This window comes from Mustelus asterias, chromosome 17 (genome assembly GCF_964213995.1).
Source record: "Mustelus asterias chromosome 17, sMusAst1.hap1.1, whole genome shotgun sequence".
Taxonomy (NCBI): Eukaryota; Metazoa; Chordata; class Chondrichthyes; order Carcharhiniformes; family Triakidae; genus Mustelus; species Mustelus asterias.
This window is the reverse complement of record NC_135817.1, coordinates 77,772,979-77,791,714: the sequence shown is the minus strand read 5'-3', so window position 1 is coordinate 77,791,714 and position 18,736 is coordinate 77,772,979. Positions and strand designations below refer to the sequence as shown.

At 45.4% G+C, this 18,736-nt stretch overlaps 1 protein-coding gene across 1 annotated transcript in view; it reads left to right on the top strand.

Moving 5' to 3' along the window:
* LOC144506092 (uncharacterized) overlaps positions 1 to 18,736 on the top strand; it is an 88,253-nt gene that overhangs the window by 11,339 nt on the left and 58,178 nt on the right. The window contains exons 2-5 of the mRNA XM_078231908.1: positions 5,838 to 5,969; positions 11,553 to 11,807; positions 13,685 to 13,797; positions 15,250 to 15,469. Coding sequence (XP_078088034.1) covers positions 5,838 to 5,969; positions 11,553 to 11,807; positions 13,685 to 13,797; positions 15,250 to 15,469 — 720 coding nt within the window. The remainder of the gene's footprint in view (positions 1 to 5,837; positions 5,970 to 11,552; positions 11,808 to 13,684; positions 13,798 to 15,249; positions 15,470 to 18,736) is intronic.

The following is an 18,736-nucleotide window of genomic DNA, read 5'->3' as shown; positions in this document are numbered from 1 at the left end:
GAGAGTCTCAGACCAGAGGGCATAATCTCAGAATAAAGGGCACCAATTTAAGACTGAGATGAGGAGGAATTTCTTCTCTCAGAGGGTTGCGAGTCATTGGAACTCTTTGCCACAGCGAGCTATGGGGGCAGGGAGGAAGTGGTTAGCACTTCCTTGGGAGGGCGGCACGGTAGCACAGTGGTTAGCACTGCTGCTTCACAGCTCCAGGGACCTGGGTTCGATTCCCGGCTTGGGTCACTGTCTGTGTGGAGTTTGCACATTCTCCTCGTGTCTGCATGGGTTTCCTCCGGGTGCTCCGGTTTCCTCCCACAGTCCAAAGATGTGCGGGTTAGGTTGATTGGCCATGCTAAAAAATTGCCCCTTAGTGTCCTGGGATGCGTAGATTAGAGGGATTAGTGGGTAAAATGTGTGGGGATATGGGGGTAGGGCCTGGGTGGGATTGTGGTCGGTGCGGACTCGATGGGCCGAATGGCCTCTTTCTGTACTGTAGGGTTTCTATGACTTCTATGATTTCTATGAGCACTGCGACCTCACAGCGTCAGGGACCCAGGTTTGATTTCAGCATTGGATGACTGCCTGTGTGGAATTTGTTCTCCCAGTTTCTGCGTGGATTTCCTCTGGGAACCAGATGGGTTTTTCCAACAATCGACAATGGTTTCATGGTCATCAGTAGATTCTTAATTGCAAATTTTTATTGAATTCAAATTTCACCATCTGCCGTGGTGGGATTTGAACCTGGGTCCAGTTTCTTCCCAAGGTGTAGGTTAAATGTAGGTTAGATGGATTAGCCATTGGAAATGCGTTGGGTTACGGTGATAGGGCCTGAGTAAGATGCTCTGTCAGAGAGTCAGTGCAGGCTTGAAGGGCAAAATGACCTCTTCTGCACTGTAGGGATTCTATGATTCTATGAAAGTCCTTATGTATATTTAAGACTGAAATAGATTTTTGATCTGTAAGGGAATCAAGGGTTATGGGAAAAGGGCAGGAAAGTGGACATGAGGAATGTCTGATCAGCCATGCTCCTATTGAATGGTGGAGTAGGCTTGAGGAGCCAAAGGGCCTATTCCTGTTCCTATTTTCTTTATATTTATTTGCAGGATGGGGGCGTCGCTGCCTGGCCAGCATTTATTGCCCATCCCTAACTGCCCTCCATTTCAGAGTCAACCACATTGCTGTGGTTCTGAAGCCGCATGTAGGCCAGACCAGGTAAGGGCGGCAGATTTCCTTCCCGAAAGGACATTAGTGAACCAGATGGGTTTTTCTGATAATTGACACTGGTTTCACGGTCATCAGTGGATTCTTAATTCCAGATTTTTATTGGATTCAAATTTCACCATTTGCCATGGTGGGATTTGAACTCGGGTCCCCAGAGCATTATCCTGGGTCCCTGGATTACGAGTCTTATTTCTTATGGTCTTAGGGAACAGAAGAGGTTGAGGGGAGATGCACTGAGATGGGCAAAGGTTTGAGGGATTTGAATGTGAGTCGATGGGAAGGGCCTATTTATTTTAACATAGAGACTAGTGACTAGGGGCTACTGTAAGCTGCCAGATCAAATTTGGACAGATATCTAAAAGCTACAGAATGCACCTTTTCAAAGCATAATAAACACAAAGGAGGAATAATTTGTTGACACTGCCAAGTGCTACTTCCTGAGATATCATTTTTTCTCTTTGGCCTCTGTGACTGTCTCAGCGTCAATTATGTTCAGGAAAGGTTTAACACTCTTTACTGTGACTACCGAGCAAGCTGGCATTATTAGTGCCTCTGAATCAGAAGGCTTTGATTTCAGACCCTGCACTAGAACTTGAGGAGGTCTTGTGACGCAAAGGGTAGCATCCATTCCTCTCAATCAGAAGCTGCGGGTTCAAATCCCACCCCGGAACTTGATGACCATGGAACGTGTGTTCTTAACGCGGTCAAGCAGGTTGAGTTTTTAACCTGCAAAATCCTTCCAAACACACCCATGGCAAGTGGTAAGAGTCATAGAATCCCTAATGTGCAGAGGAGGCCATTCGGCCCATCGAGTGGGAATGTGGGAGGGTCTCCTGGTCAGCCATGCTTGAGTTACAGGCTAGTGACTTGTTCCAAGAAAAACCAGTTTGGCCGGAATTCTCCCATCCTGCCCACCACTGGAATTCTAGCGGGCGGGGGCAGGGGGGGAGGTGGACCATGTAAAGGTCCATTAAAGTCAGGCCAGAGAATCCCGCCCGTTATGTGAACAGATGAGAGTCCGTGATAAAAGCAAAATACTGCGGACTCTGGAATCTGAAACAAAAGCAGAAAATGCTGGAAAATCTCAGCAGGTCTGACAGCATCTGTCGGGAGAGAATAGATGTGGAAGCCTGCTGGACTTGTAGAATCTCACAGGCTGTCCTGTCTGGAGACAATACACATCTCTTTAACCTGTGCTTAATGCTCCCTCCATTCACATTGTCTGTATCTTTAAGACCTGATTGGCTGTAGAGATTCGCACTCTAATCAGTATTCTGTAACTTGATTTTGTGTCTCTTTATGCCCTGTTTGAGAGCAGATTTCCACTCCATCTGACGAAGGAGCAGCGCTCCGAAAGCTAGTGGCGTTTGCTACCAAACAAACCTGTTGGACTTTAACCTGGTGTTGTTAGACTCCTTACTGGGAGAGAATACAGCCAATGTTCTGAGTCTAGATGACTCTTCATCAGAGCTGTGCGTTAGCTCTATTCTCTCCCCACAGATGCTGTCAGATGAAAATCTGTCTTGTGCACCATTAGATATGGGAAGAGAAACAACAACTGGAGCTTGAACATCTGAAAACAGTGCAGGGAGCTTTCCCTCCACCAGATGTCAGTGTAAGATTGCACAATGCTGACGCAGTTCAATATTTCTTCCATCTTGAGGAACAGGAACTAAAAAATAGTAAAGGTTTTGAGATATTTCTCCACTCTCTTCTTCCTGTTACTTACAACTCTGCCATTTCTTGGGATTTTCTTTTCATTGTTTAACAAGCTCAAGACTCAGAACATGGCTCAAGAATGATGTTAATAAAAACAACAACTTGCATTTACATAGCATCTTTAATGCAGTTAAACTTCGCAAAGGCCATTTCACTGAAACATTATCAAACAAATGTTGACATTGAATCACATGACGTGATAGGACAGCAGCTGATCAGGCCAAAGAGGTAGGTTTTAGGCAGTGTTTTAAAGGAACATTTATTGGCAAAGAGGTGAAGAGTTTTAGGAAATGTGACTCCGGAGCTTAAGCCCTGGGGAACTGAATGACAGCCAATGGTAGATGGATTTCAAGTAAGGTCAAGTGGTCGAAACTGGAGGTGTGCAGATTTTTTAAAAAAGTTTATTTATTGGTGTCACAAGTAGGCTTACATTAACACTGCAATGAAGTTACTGTGAAAATCCCCTAGTCGTCACACTCTGGCGCCCATTCGGGTACACTGAGGGAGAATTTAGCATGGCCAATGTATCTAACCAGCACATCTTTCAGTCTGTCAGAGGAGACTGGAGCACCTGGAGGAAACCCTCGCAGACACGGGGAGAACGTGCAGACTCCGCACAAGCCAGGAATTGAACCCGGGTCCCTGGCGCTGTGAGGCAGCAGTGCTGACCACTGTGCCACCGTGCCGCCCACAATCATCTCCGAATGCTGTTGGGCTGGAGGAGGTTCCTGAGATAGGGAGGGGCAAGGAATGGAGGGATTTGAAAATGAGGATAAGAGTTTTCAAATTGTTTAACAATGTAGATTAGTGAGCATAGAGATAATGGGTGAATGGCGTTTAGTGCGAGCTAGGACTTGGGGAGCAGAGTTTTGAATGATCTCAGATTTATGGAGGGCAGAGTGTGGGGGGGCTGTCCAGTAGTGGGTCAAGATAGTCAAGTTTAAGATGAGGCTTTCAGTCGGAGATTAACTGAGGTGGTGGCAGAGAGCTCTCCATTTCCAGCAGGGGAAATACTTGGGGTTACAGGAATAGGGCCTGGGTGGGATTGTTGTCGGTGCAGGCTCGATGGGCCAAATGGCCTCCTTCTGCACTGTAGGGATTCTATGGTTCATATAAAAGATAATTAAATAAATGCGTACCATGGTTTATTTTGACCAGTTAATTTACTTGCCTGGTGCTATCTGTAATTTTTCTTTCTTGTCCAATATATCTTTAAAGTTGGCATTGCATCAGTGGTGAGATGCTGTTGTTTAATAGTGTGTGTTAATTTGTCCAGTGAATGTCCTGTCTATTAATATGAGTGTGCAGGAAACCCAGCAGGTGACTGCAGCCACAGAGATACACTTGGAAAAGCTATGGAGATTTGCATTGATTTGTTAATTCCCAAAGTCTTATCTCTCCCTATCATAGTGTGCCTCCCATGTCTAAAACCACCCATTGTTTGCATTCTAGTTGCGTAATTTAAATACACTAACATCCTGAACCTGCCAATGTCAATCTACTTTTGAATGGACTTACCTCGCGTTAAGTTGATCTTCCTCTACACTCTAGCTATGACTGTAACGCTACATTCTGCACTCCTTTCCTTCTCTATGTTTTAAAAAATTCATTCGTGGCACAAGGGCGTCGCCAGCTGGCCAGCATTTATTGCCCATCTCTAGTTTACTTGAAAAGGGGCTGGTGAGCTGCCTTCTTGAATCGCTGCAGTCCACATATGGCATGCTTTGTCTGTTTAGCATGTAAGAAACTTTTCACTGTCTACCAATACATGTCATGATGTGGAGATGCCGGCGTTGGACTGGAGTGAACACAGAAAGAAGTCTCATAACACCAGGTTAAAGTCCAACAGGTTTATTTGGTAGCAAATACCATAAGCTTTCGGAGCGCTGCTCCTTCGTCAGATGGAGTGGAAATGTGCTCTCAAACAGTGCAGGGGGCACCTTGGCACTGCCCACCAGGCATCGGGCTGTGCCAAGGAGGCGGAGACAGAGGGGGGCGGGGCCAGAGGGTGGAGCCTCTAGGGGCGGAACCTCTAGGGGGCAGGGACCTCTCGGGGTGATCGGTGGGGGTGGGGAGCCCCACTGCATTGGGATTAGTGACAGATGGAGAGAGGGAGGCCAGCGATCAGGGCTGGCCATCGAGGTGGGGTTGGGGGGGGGGGGGGTTGGGCCCGCTGAGTGCTATGTTGCCGGCCTCTCCAGTGGGAATAGGCCCTGCCCCCAGTTTTTCAGCGTCATTCACACTAGGGCACTCTGCAGTGCACAGAGTGGGAGATTCATTTTGAAACTCCGGCTGAAAAAGACAGTGGGATTTATTCCATTTTTATGTGAATTTGACACTTAGAAATCATAGAAATCATAGAAACCCTACAGTACAGAAAGAGGCCATTCGGCCCATCGAGTCTGCACCGACCACAATACCAATGCTAAAATCTCCCCTTAGTGTCCTCGGATGCGTAGATTAGAGGGATTAGTGGGTAGAATATGTAGGGATATGGGGGTAGGGCCTGGGTGGGATTGTGGTCGGTGCAGACTCGATGGGCCGAATGGCCTCTTTCTGTACTGTGGGGTTCCTATGATTTCTATATACACCCAGGCCCTACCCCCATATCCCTACATATTTTACCCACTAATCCCTCTAATCTACGCATCCCAGGACACTAAGGGGAGATTTTAGCATGGCCAATCAACCTAACCCGCACATCTTTGGACTGTGGGAGGAAACCGGAGCACCCGGAGGAAACCCACGCAGACACGAGGAGAATGTGCAAACTCCACACAGACAGTGACCCAAGCCGGGAATCGAACCCAGGTCCTTAGAATCTTTAGAATCTTAGAATCGAACCCAGGACTTAGAATCTTTTTTGGAGAATCCCATCCATTCTCTTTTATTCCTTTGCGCAGGTTCCACCTTTTCCTCAGTGAGTATGGGTCCAACCACCACGCCCTCGCAAGTTGAACATTCAAACCTCAACACTCCCTCAAACAGCACTCCAACCACCAGCCCAAACTCCATATCACTCACTACAGCCTGTGGTAAGTAGAATATTTTAATCTATAACTATTGCATTTTATAAGCATGTCTTGTCACAGTGGAACCTTTATATTAAAGAAATATTTTTTTATATCACATTTTAGCTACGACAAAATGTTGATCCTGTAACTCAGTGGATGCTCCATATTACAAACTTTAGTCGAATCCATTGCAGTTAGAACTGCTATGGTGTTTCTGTTTTACTTATGGGTAAATAAGAACAAAAAACAGTACAGCACAGGAACAAGCCCTTCGACCCACCAAGCCTGTGCCGATCATGTTGTCCTACCTTGACCAACTGCCTGTATCCCTCTGTTCCCCGCCTGTTCATGTGTCTATCCAGATAAGTCTTAAATGTTGCTAACGTATCTGCCTCAACCACCTCACTTGGCAGTGCATTCCAGGCCCCCACCACCCTCTGTGTAAAAAGCTTCCCCCCCACATCTCCACTGAACCTTTCCCCCCTTACCTTGAACTTGTGCCCCCATGTAATTGTCATTTCCGCCCTGGGAAAAAGCTTCCAACTGTTCACCTTATCTATGCCCCTCATAATTTTATAAACATCAATCAGGTCGTCCTCTCAATGTCTGTGTTTCCAGGGAGAACAATCCCAGTTTATTCAATCGCTTCTCATAGTTAATACCCTCCGTACCAGGCAACATCTTGGTAAACCTTTCCTGTGCTCCCTCCAAAGCCTCCACATCCTTCCGGTAGTGTGGTGACCAGAATTGGACACAGTATTCCAAATGTGGCCTAACCAGCGTTTAATTTAATTGTAACATAATTTGTCAACGTTTATACTCAATGCCCCAGCCGATGAAGGTAAGCATGCCATCTGTTTTCTTCACCACCTTTTCCACCTGTGCTGCCAATTTTAAGGACCTGTGGACCTGTACTCCCAGATCTCTCTGCGTGTCGATGCTCCTGATGGTTCTGCCATTTATTTTATAGCTCCCACCTGAACTGGATCTACCAAAATGCATCACCTTGCATTTGTCCAGATTAAATTCCATCTGCCCAAGCCTATCTATATCCTGCTATATTCTCTGACAATCTCCATCACTATCCACAACTCCAGCAATCTTAGTATCATCCACAAACTTCTTGTAAGGAGTTATGTGCTGTTCAGTAGGTCTCACAAAGAAGTTCTAAGTCTTGAAGTGTTAACCGTTAAGTGTTTATTGGTAACACAGAACTACATGCTGTTACGATCCCAGCTATTGGTCAAGACCATAAGACCATAAGACATAGGAGCAGAATTAGGCCACTCGGCCCATCGAGTCTGCTCTGCCATTCAATCATGGCTGATATTTTTCTCATCCCCATTCTCCTGTCTTTTCCCCATAACCCCTGATCCCCTTATTAATCAATAAACTATCGATCTCTGTCTTAAAGACACTCAATGACCTGGCCTCCACAGCCTTCTGCGGCAAAGAGTTCCAGAGATTTATTACTCTCTGGCTGAAGAAATTCCTCCTCATCTCAGACACCAGGGTGAAACCTGGCTTGATAATTCCTGAATTTGATTTTTTTTAGAAACTGTGGAGTAAAGTTACTGAACAAATTCACAGGAGTTTACTGATGAACTTTTAACATCAAGAATAAAACATTTATTAAAAAAAAACATAGAACATAGAACAGTGCAGCACAGTACAGGCCCTTCGGCCCTCAATGTTGTGCCGAGCTTTGTCCGAAACCAAGATCAAGCTATCCCACTCCCTATCATTCTGGTGTGCTCCATGTGCCTATCCAACAACCGCTTAAATGTTCCTAAAGTGTCTGACTCCACTATCACAGCAGGCAGTCCATTCCACACCCCAACCATTCTCTGAGTAAAGAACCTACCTCGGACATCCCTCCTATATCTCCCACCATGAACCTTATAGTTATGCCCCCTAGTAACAGCTACATTCACCTGAGGAAATCGTCTCTGAATGTTCACTCTATCTATCCCCCTTATCATCTTATAAACCTCTATTAAGTCGCCTCTCATCCTCCTCCACTCTAAAGAGAAAAGCCCTAGCTCCCTCAACCTTTCCTCATAAGACCTACCCTCCAAACCAGGCAGCATCCTGGTAAATCTCCTCTGCACTCTCTCCAATGCCTCCACATCCTTCTTATAGTGAGGTGACCAGAAGTGCACACAATATTCCAGATGTGGTCTCACCAAGGTCCGATACAGTTGCAGCATAACCCCACGGCTCTTAAACTCAAACCCCCTGTTAATAAACACTAACACACTATAGGCTTTCTTCACTGCTCTATCCACTTGACTGGCAACCTTCAGAGATCTGTGGATATGAACCCCAAGATCTCTCTGTTCCTCCACATTCCTCAGAACCCTGCCGTTGACCCTGTAATCCGCATTCAAATTTGTCCTACCAAAATGAATCACCTCGCACTTATGAGGGTTAAACTCCATCTGCCATTTTTTGGCCCAGCTCTGCATCCTATCAATGTCTCTTTGCAGCCTACAACAGCCCTCCACCTCATCCACTACTCCACCAATCTTGGTGTCATCAGCAAATTTACTGACCCACCCTTAAGCCCCCTCCTCCAAGTCATTGATAAAAATCACAAATAGCAGAGGACCCAGCACTGATCCCTGTGGTACACCGCTGGTAACTGGTCTCCAGTCTGAAAATTTTCCATCCACCACCACCCTCTGTCTTCCATGAGATAGCCAGTTACTTATCCAATAGGCCAAATTTCCCTCTATCCACACCTCCTTACTTTCTTCATGAGCTTTCCATGGGGAACTTTATCAAATGTCTTACTAAAATCCATGTATACGACATCAACTGCTCTACCTTCATCTACACACTTAGTTACCTCCTCAAAGAATTCAATCAAATTTGTGAGGCAAGACTTACAAATCCTTCACAAATCTGTGCTGACTATCACGGATTAAGCTGCATCTTTCCAAATGGTCATAAATCCTATCCCTCAGGACCTTTTCCATTAACTTACTGACCGCCGAAGTAAGACTAACTGGCCTATAATTACCAGGGTCATTCCTATTTCCTTTCTTGAACAGAGGAACAACATTCGCCACTCTCCAGTCCTCTGGCACTATCCCCGTGGACAGCGAGGACCCAAAGATCAAAGCCAAAGGTTCTGCAATCTCATCCCTTGCCTCCCAAAGAATCCTAGGATATATCCCATCTGGCCCAGGGGACTTATCGACCCTCAGGTTTTTCAAAATTGCTAATACACCTTCCCTCAGAACATCTACCTCATCCAGCCTATCAGCATGTATCCCATTCTCATCCTTAGAAACATGGTCCCTCTCCTTGGTGAACACTGAAGAAAAGTATTTATTCATCGCCTCTCCTATTTCTTCTGACTCCATGCACAAGTTCCCACTACTGTCCTTGACCGGACCTAACCTCACCCTGGTCATTCTTTTATTTCTCACATAAGAATAAAAAGCCTTGGGGTTTTCCTTAATCGACCCGCCAAGGACTTCTCATGCCCCCTCTTAGCTCTCCGAAGCCCTTTTTTTAGCTCATTCCTTGCTACCTTGTAACCCTCAAGCTACTCAACTGAACCTTGTTTTCTCATCCTTACAAACGTTTCCTTTTACCTCTTGACAAGACATTCAACCTCTTTTGTGAACCATGGTTCCCTTACTCGGCCATTTCCTCCCTGCCTGACAGGGACATACCTATCAAGGACACTCAGTATTTGTTCCTTGAACAAGCTCCACTTTTCATTTGTGCCTTTCCCTGACAGTTTCTGTCCCATCTTATGCTCCCTAATTCTTGCCTAATCGCATCATAATTACCCCTCCCCCAATTATAAACCTTGCCCTGCCGTAAGGCCCTATCCCTCTCCGTTGCAATAATGAAAGACACCGAATTATGGTCACTATCTCCAAAGTGCTCTCCCACAACCAAATCTAACACTTGGCCCGGTTCATTTCCCAGTTCCAAGTCCAATGTGGCCCCACCTCCCGTCGGCCTATCCACATATTGTGTCAGGAAACCCTCCTGCACACACTGTACAAAAACTGTCCCATCCGAACTGTTCGACCTATAAAGGTTCCAATCAATGTTTGGAAAGTTAAAGTCACCCATGACAACTACCCTGTGACCTCCACACCTATTCATAATCTGCTTTGCAATTTCTTCCTCCACATCACTATTACTATTTGGGGGACTATAGAAAACCCCCAACAACGTGACCGCTCCTTTCCTATTTCTAACTTCAGCCCATATTACCTCAGTAGACAGATCCCCCTCGAACTGCCTTTCAGCAGCCGTTAAACTATCCTTGATTAACAATGCTACTCCTCCACCTCTTTTACCACCTTCCCTACTCTTACTGAAACATCTATACCCCGGAACTTCCAACAACCATTCCTGTCCCTGTTCTAACCATATCTCCATAATGGCCACAACATCGTAGTCCCAAGTACCAATCCACGCTCCAAGTTCACCTACCTTATACTGGATGCTCCTTGCATTGAAGTAGACACACTTCAACCCACCTTCCTGTCTGCTGGTACACTCCTGCGACCTTGATACCCTCCTCAGTACCTCACTACACTCAACACTGGCTTCTGGACTGCAGCTCGTTTTCCCATCCCCCTGACAAATTAGTTTAAACCCTCCCGAAGAGCCGTAGCAAATTTCCCTCCCAGGATATTGGTGCCCCTCTGGTTCAGGTGCAAACCATCCTGTTTGTACAGGTCCCACCTCCCCCAGAATATGCTCCAATTATCCATGTAACTGAAACCCTCCCTCCTACACCATCCCTGCAGCCACGTGGTTATCTGCACTCTCTCCCTGTTCTTCAACTCACTAGCACGTGGCACCGGCAACAAACCAGAGATGACAACATGGTTTATCCTGGCGCTCAGCTTCCACCCTAGCTCCCTAAATTCTTGTTTTAAATCCCCTGCTCTTACCTATGTCATTGGTACCGATGTGTACCACGACTTGTGACTGTTCCCCCTCCCCCTTAAGGATCCTGAAAACACGATCCGAGACGTCATGGACCCTGGCACCCGGGAGGCAACATACGAAATGTGAATATAAATTAAACTTAAAGTTATACATCATTGTACAGTACACATATATATGGTGTATAGTCCAAGCGAGCAGCTAACTTCTACATATGTCTCTGTCACATTCAAGACAATGTCCTTATACTCATGCAGTCATTTGGTCCTTTACTTCAAACAGTAATGTTTCCAGTTCCTTGGTAACCTTTTCTATGCCACGCCCCTTATACTACACTAGTCTGGTGTCTTTATAATGCTTCCAGATCTTGTTCTAGTAATACCGAAGAGGGGTGGTAGCCTGCATTGAACTGGGAAAGCCTTGTTGTGGATTTTGAGATTGTTTTATTCATTCTTGGGATGTGGGCATCACTTGCTCAATCAACATTTATTTCCCATCCCTAATTGTCTGGGTATCTCATTGTTGTTTCTGGGACTTTGCTGTGTATCAATTGGTTGGAATGTTTCTGACTACAATAGTGAGCTCTCTTGAAATGTATTTCATTCCATGTGAAGCAGTTTGAGGCATAAAAAACAGAATGTTTCTTTCTTTCTGATACTTCATAAATTTTTTTTTCAGTGCCGCTGAGGTTCCTTCGTATGAATTTGATATCAGTGGGAAGTGAACTAATCTTTATTACCTGGGATACCAACAATACATTCCAACAGCCTCAGTTCACTGTCACAATCTCCACGGAGCACGATACGAAGCAAATTCAAACTCAACAAAATGTAGCAGAATTTAGACATTTGCAGCCCGGCGTTCAATATCAGATAACAATATCCATCACAACATGCGGTCAGCAGCAGACAATTACAAGGAAGCTCAGGACAGGTACGTCTGATAAACCAAATTTTGCTTTCCCTTCTCATAGCACATCCCTCCTAAACATAGAGTCAGAGAGGTTAACAGCATGAAAACAGGCCCTTTGGCCCAACTTGTCCATGCCGCCCAGTTTTTACCACTAAGCTAGTCCCACTTGCCCGCATTTGGCCCATATCCCTCTATACCCATGTTAACCATGTAACTGTCTAGATGCTTTTTAGAAGACAAAATTGTACCCGCCTCTACTGCTACTTCTGGCAACTTGTTCCAGATACTCACCACCCTCTGAATGAAAAAATTGCCCCTCTGGACCCTTTTATATCTCTCCCCTCTCACCTTAAACCTATGCCCTCTAGTTTTAAACTCTCCTACCTTTGGGAAAACATGTTGGCTATCCAGCTGATCAATGCCCCTCATTATTTATAGACCGCTATAAGATCACTCCTAAACCTCCCATGCTCCAGGGAAAAAAGTCCCAGTCTATCCAGCCTCTCCTTATAACTCCGTGAGCTGTGGAGATAGAGGATTGAACATCAACTGAGATAGCAAATTTTCACAACAAATCCTCATTGTTTCTCTGTGGCGCCCAGGTAGCTCTGTGGCCTGAGCATTGCCTTTAGTCACTTTAGACTTCAGTACAATCTTCCACTTGTGATTTGAGAGTGGATTTTTCAGTGCTGAGAAAGAGGGGAAGAGAGGCTAGCATTTTGGATACGAGATGTTGGCATTTTGAACGAGAAGAGAGCCCCTGCCAGAGTATTTCTACCTTCCCTGTCGATCTGTCCAAACTCCCTTCAGCACTGGTGCATTTGCTGTACTTCATGTTCACCCTTGTTCTACTCAGTTTGCACTCACCAGGTGTTGATTGAAGCTACGCGGGTGGTGTTTCAGGGTCAATGAGTAGGGAAAACCCAGCAGGTTGCTAGCTGATGGGGAGGGATTTTGATGCAAGAAGCCACATCCGAGGCAATGTCAGAATGGTTCCCAGCATAAAGTTAATTGGTTGGGGTGTGAGGTGGGGTAGGAGAAGTTGTAACATTACTTGAGAGACCTGAAGGAGCATTCTTGCTCCAGAAAGCACAAATATAACTAAAAGTATTGAATCACAGAACCACTACAGTGCAGAAGGAGGCCATTGGGCACATCGAGTCTGCACTGACTCTCTGACAGAGCACCCCCCCACCCTATCCCGTAACCCCACATATTTACCCCGCTAATCCCCCTAACCTACACATCTTGGGACACTAAGGGGTAATTTAGCATGGCTAAGCCACTAAACTGCACATCTTTGGAGTGTGGGAATAAACCGGAGCACCTGGAGGAAACCCACGCAGACACAGGGAGAACATTCAAACTCCACACAGACAGCTACCCAAACCAGGAATCGAACCTGGGTCCCTGACGCTTGATTTAACTTGCTGGACTTCTTCTTGTCTTGATCTTCTTGACGGTAACCCTGTTTTACTCTCCACAGATGCTGTCAGACCCGCTGAGCTTTTCCAGCACTTTCTGTTCCAGCATCCACAATATTTAGGGAGAGAACCGAGCTAACATTTCGAGTCCACATGACCCTTTGTGCCAATGGGTCATCTGGACTCGAAACGTCAGCTCTTTTCTCTCCGTACAGATGCTGCCAGACCTGCTGAGATTTTCCAGCATTTTCACTTTTGGTTTCTGCAGTAATTTGCTTTCATCCACAATATTTAGCTTTTATTTTAATTAAAACCTTCACCATTGTTCCAACTCCTCACTCATTGTCTTCTCATTAATTGTGGGATGTTAATGTCTGAAACTTCCAGTTCAAACTATAACCATGGCAACATCCATAAATTTGCCATTTAAGTTTTATTCCAAGAAGTAACTTCTTTCTCTCTCACTTTTTGAAGTTGACACGGTGGTAGATGCATCACCAAGAATTGCAAATAAGTTGATCGCACCAAAATTGATCATTGAAAATAACCAGAAGTTCGATGACTTTGTAAAGAATTTCACTGATAAAGTAAGTCATTCTTGCATGTGTGTTGATGGCGGGGTGGGGAGGGGGATATTTTAATATTGTTAACTGCTGACATAAACCACTGATTATGGGCAGCACGGTGGTACAGTGGTTAACACTGCTGCCTCACAGCGCCAGGGACCTGCGTTCGATTCCCGGCTTGGGTCATTGTCTGTGTGAAGTTTGCACATTCTCCCCGTGTCTGCGTGGGTTTCCTCTGGGTGTTCCAGTTGCCTCCCACAGTCTGAAAGATGTGCTGGTTAGCTGCATTGACCTGAACAGGCGCCGGAGTGTGGTGACTAGGGGAATTTCACAGTAACTTCATTGCAATGTTAATGTAAGCCTTGCTTGTGACTAATAAATAAACTTTAATCTTGTTCTTCTTTGATCATTTTCCAAATTTCCAAATGGTCCCAAATGTACATTGATAACAATCATGGGCTATCTAGAAGATCTTAATTTTTCCCATCTAAATCTATCCTTAACACACATTCTAATCAGCTAATACAGGAAATCAAAAAGCAGACAAACAGATACAATTGGGAATAATTATAACAGAAAAATGAATCAGTGGCTATTAAGTATCTATTTAAGATACAACACCTCTTTATTTGTGGCTTGAAAAGTCATATTTTGCTTGTAGACTATTATTTAAAGTTTATTTATTTGTCACAAGTAGGCTTACATTCTCAGTGTAATGAAGTTACTGTGAAAAGCCCCTAGTTGCCACACTCCGGTTCCTGTTCAGGTACACTGAGGGAGAATTTAGAATGGCCAATGTACCTAACCAGCATGTCTTCCAGATTGTGTGAGGAAATCAGAGCACCCGGAGGAAACCCAAGCAGGCATGGGGAGAACGTGCGGTCTCCGCACAGACAATGACCCAAGCCAGGAATTGAATCCATGCCTCAGGCACTGTGAGGTAGCAGTGCTAACCACTGTGTTACTATGCTGCCTTCTCCACTTCGATTAAATCTTGGAAATGGTAGCATAGAATGTGGCCATTCAGCCCATCGTGCCTGTGCTCGTGCTGCCTCAGTTACTGGAGCTTTCTGCTCGTATCTCCATGTGAATGAGGAATGGGTAAGAGTAGACTTGCCTTTTTGAAATGTATAATTATGAAGAGACTTTTAGCCACACTCACATTTCTGTGGGAAAATCACGTCTTCACCATGTGAGGGTGCGTGGGTTGGGTGGATTGGCATGGGGTTACAAAGATGGGGCAGAGTGGCGGGCCTGGGTGGGATGCTGTTTCGGAGAGTCTTTCTGCACTGTAGGGATTCTGTGATTCTATGATGTATGGATGTTTCATCAGTCACGCATGCACAGGGCGTACTGACAGGCTGGGCATAGCAGAATTGCATTATTGCCTGCCCATGCATGCACAGGCCTGTTTTGGTGATGAGGCTACTACATTGGCAGGAGTTACAGTGTTTCTTGTTTCCTTCATTTCAGTTGGAAGAAGGACTTTGCACAGATATCCGGGATTTAATCAAGATTGGAAAACTAACTCTTACAGTCAAATCTATTGAAGAAGGGAATGTGGTAATTCAATTTGCTCTGACGACCTCAGTAAACCTGATTGGCCTTCTGGCCAAAATCAAAGAATTGATTGATATATCTTTAAACAACAAGGAAATGTGTGACAAAGACTTTCAAAGCACAACCATTTCAGGTAAGGAATTCCACAGCAAGCCTTTCAATCACTGAACTCAGAGACCTTGGGAAAATTCTGGAAGAATGAGGAAAGGCGGGAGGTGTGCCTCCGGGTGATGCAGAAATGTTAAAGAACAGAAGGGAGAGAAAGCTGAATCATAAAGTGAATCAATGATTCCGAACTGAGAACATAGAACAGTACAGCACAGAACAGGTCCTTCGGCCCACGATGTTGTGCCGAGCTTTATCTGAAACCAAGATCAAGCTATCCCACTCCCTATCATCCTGGTGTGCTCCATGTGCCTATCCAATAACCGCTTAAATGTTCCTAAAGTGTCTGACTCCACTATCACTGCAGACAGTCCATTCCACACCCCAACCACTCTCTGATATCCTTCCTATATCTCCCACCACGAACCCTATAGTTATGCCCCCTTGTAACAGCTCCATCCACCCGAGGAAATAGTCTTTGAACGTTCACTCTATCTATCCCCTTCATCATTTTATAAACCTCTATTAAGTCTCCCCTCAGCCTCCTCCGCTCCAGAGAGAACAGCCCTAGCTCCCTCAACCTTTCCTCATAAGACCTACCCTCCAAACCAGGCAGCATCCTGGTAAATCTCCTCTGCGCTCTTTCCAGCGCTTCCACATTCTTCTTATAGTGAGGTGAGCAGAACTGCACACAATATTCCAAATGTGGTCTCACCAACGTCCTGTACAGTTGCAGCATAACCCCATGGCTCTTAATCTCCAACCCCCTGTTAATAAAAGCTAACACACTATAGGCCTTCTTCACAGCTCTATCCACTTGAGTGGCAACCTTTAGAGATCTGTGGGTATGGACCCCAAGATCTCTCTGTTCCTCCACAGTCTTCAGAACCTACCTTTGATCCTGTAATCCACATTTAAATTAGTCCTACCAAAATGAATCACCTCACATTTATCAGGGTTAAACTCCATTTGCCATTTTTCAGCCCAGCTTTGCATCCTATCTATGTCTCTTTGCAGCCTACAACAGCCCTCCACCTCATCCACTACTCCACCAATCTTGGTGTCATCAGCAAATTTACTGATCCACCCTTCAGCCCCCTCCTCTAAGTCATTAATAAAAATCACAAAGAGCAGAGGACCAAGCACTGATCCCTGTGGCACTCCGCTAGCAACCTGCCTCCAGTCCGAAAATTTTCCATCCACCACCACCCTCTGTCTTTGATCAGATAGCCAATTACCTATCCAATCGGCCAACTTTCCCTCTATCCCACACCTCCTTACTTTCATCATAAGCCGACCATGGGGGACCTTATCAAACGCCTTACTAAAATCCATGTATATGACATCAACTGCCCTACCTTCATCAACACACTCAGTTACCTCCTCAAAAAATTCAATCAAATTTGTGAGGCATGACTTGCCCTTCACGAATCTGTGCTGACTATCCCGGATTAATCTGCATCTTTCTAAATGGTCGTAAATCCCATCCCGAAGGACCTTTTCCATCAATTTACCAGCCACCGAAGTAAGACTAACCGGTCTATAATTACCAGGGTCATTTCTATTCCCTTTCTTAAACAGAGGAACAACATTCGCCACTCTCCAGTCCTCTGGCACCATCCCCGTGGACAGTGAGGACCCAAAGATCAAAGCCAAAGGCTCTGCAATCTCATCCCTTGCCTCCCAAAGAATCCTAGGATATATTTCATCAGGCCCAGGGGACTTATCGACCTTCAGTTTATTCAAAACTGCCAGAACTTGGCTTTTTAAATCCTGAAACGTTTAGGAAGAAGGAAAAAATGAGGATTGGGTAGAGTTCCAAAGCTGTGAGATTTCTGGTAAAGCCAAAGGGCCTTTTCCTCACTGTATGACTCGATGATGTGTGTCCAGGCCCCAGGTGCTGGACTGTTAAATGGGAGGATGCTGCTCTGGATCTGAAGGCCTGGCTAGCATGGATTGACATAGTCCCTGAGCCAGCTCTCTGATGGGCAAACAGCATGGTTATCTGGAAACGCACAAAATACTGCGAATGCTGGAACCTGAAACAAAAAGAAATGCTGGAAAATCTCAGCAGGTCTGACGGCATCTGTGGAGAGAGAACAGAGTCAACGTTTTGAGTCTAAATGATCCTGGCTCTGATGAAGGGTCATCTCGATTCGAAATGTTGGCTCTACCCTCTCGCTACAGATGCTGTCAGACCTGCTGAGCTTTTCCAGCATTTTTCTGTTTTTGTTGTGAACATGGTTGTCCGATTGTGACTGGGCCATTAGTGTGCCAGGTTTCCTTGTCTTTATCTGAAACTGCTGGAAAGAAAATGCGGAGGCCTTAAATGGGATCAGAGGGAAACTCCACTACATCTGAGGTGTGCACTTTATTATGAATGAAATTACTAATTAATGCCAAAATGCAATGCTGGCATCTTCCAGCCCAGAGATGCCAAGGCAATGCAGGATGGGAACTTGGGATGCTCCAGGTGAAGGCAGGGTTAGTAATCAGGCGATGTTGTGCCTGAAGCTTTCTCTATGCACACGAAGCTGATATCACTCGCATCCATGACTGGGAATACTGTGTCCGAAAGAACAATCTCATCCTGGGGACTCAGTATGAGGATGAGGCCTGAACATTAGTTTTGTATGAGGGATAGCCTGTGGAGAGGTGCTGCAGTCTGGATTCCAATCAATCCTCAGACCTTACATGACAACCAGAGAAGATGATTGTTCTCCTTGATGCACCTTGCAACGCTCCGGACATACTGCCTATGTGTGCTCTGAGGTTGGCAGTGCTGTTCCTGTCTCATGAAGGCTGGCATCAGCAGTGAAATGTGGGCATGACGCTTGAAAATATGCCACCATATCTAATTTATTCACAGTGCCCGTTCATAGAATCCTTGCAGCGCCATTCGGCCCATCGAGCCTGCACCGACAGCAATCCCACCCAGCATCCTATACCCCTAACCCCAAACATTTACCCATGACACTAAGGGGCAATTTAGCATGGCCAATCAACCTAACCTGCACATCTTTGGAGTGTGGGAGGAAACCGGAGCACCTGGAGGAAACCCACACAGACATGGGAAGAATGTGCAAACTCCACACAGGCTGGAATTTAACCCAGGTCTCTGGTGCTTTGAGACAACAGTGCTAACCACTGTGCCACCGTGCCACCACTTGCTGGTGTATTTCTCAAAATGTTGTCATTCTCATTAAAAATAAAATAAATGGGTACAATGGTTTATTTTACCATTTCATTTAATTGCCTGTTGCTATCTGTAATCTTCCTACGTTGCACATTCTAT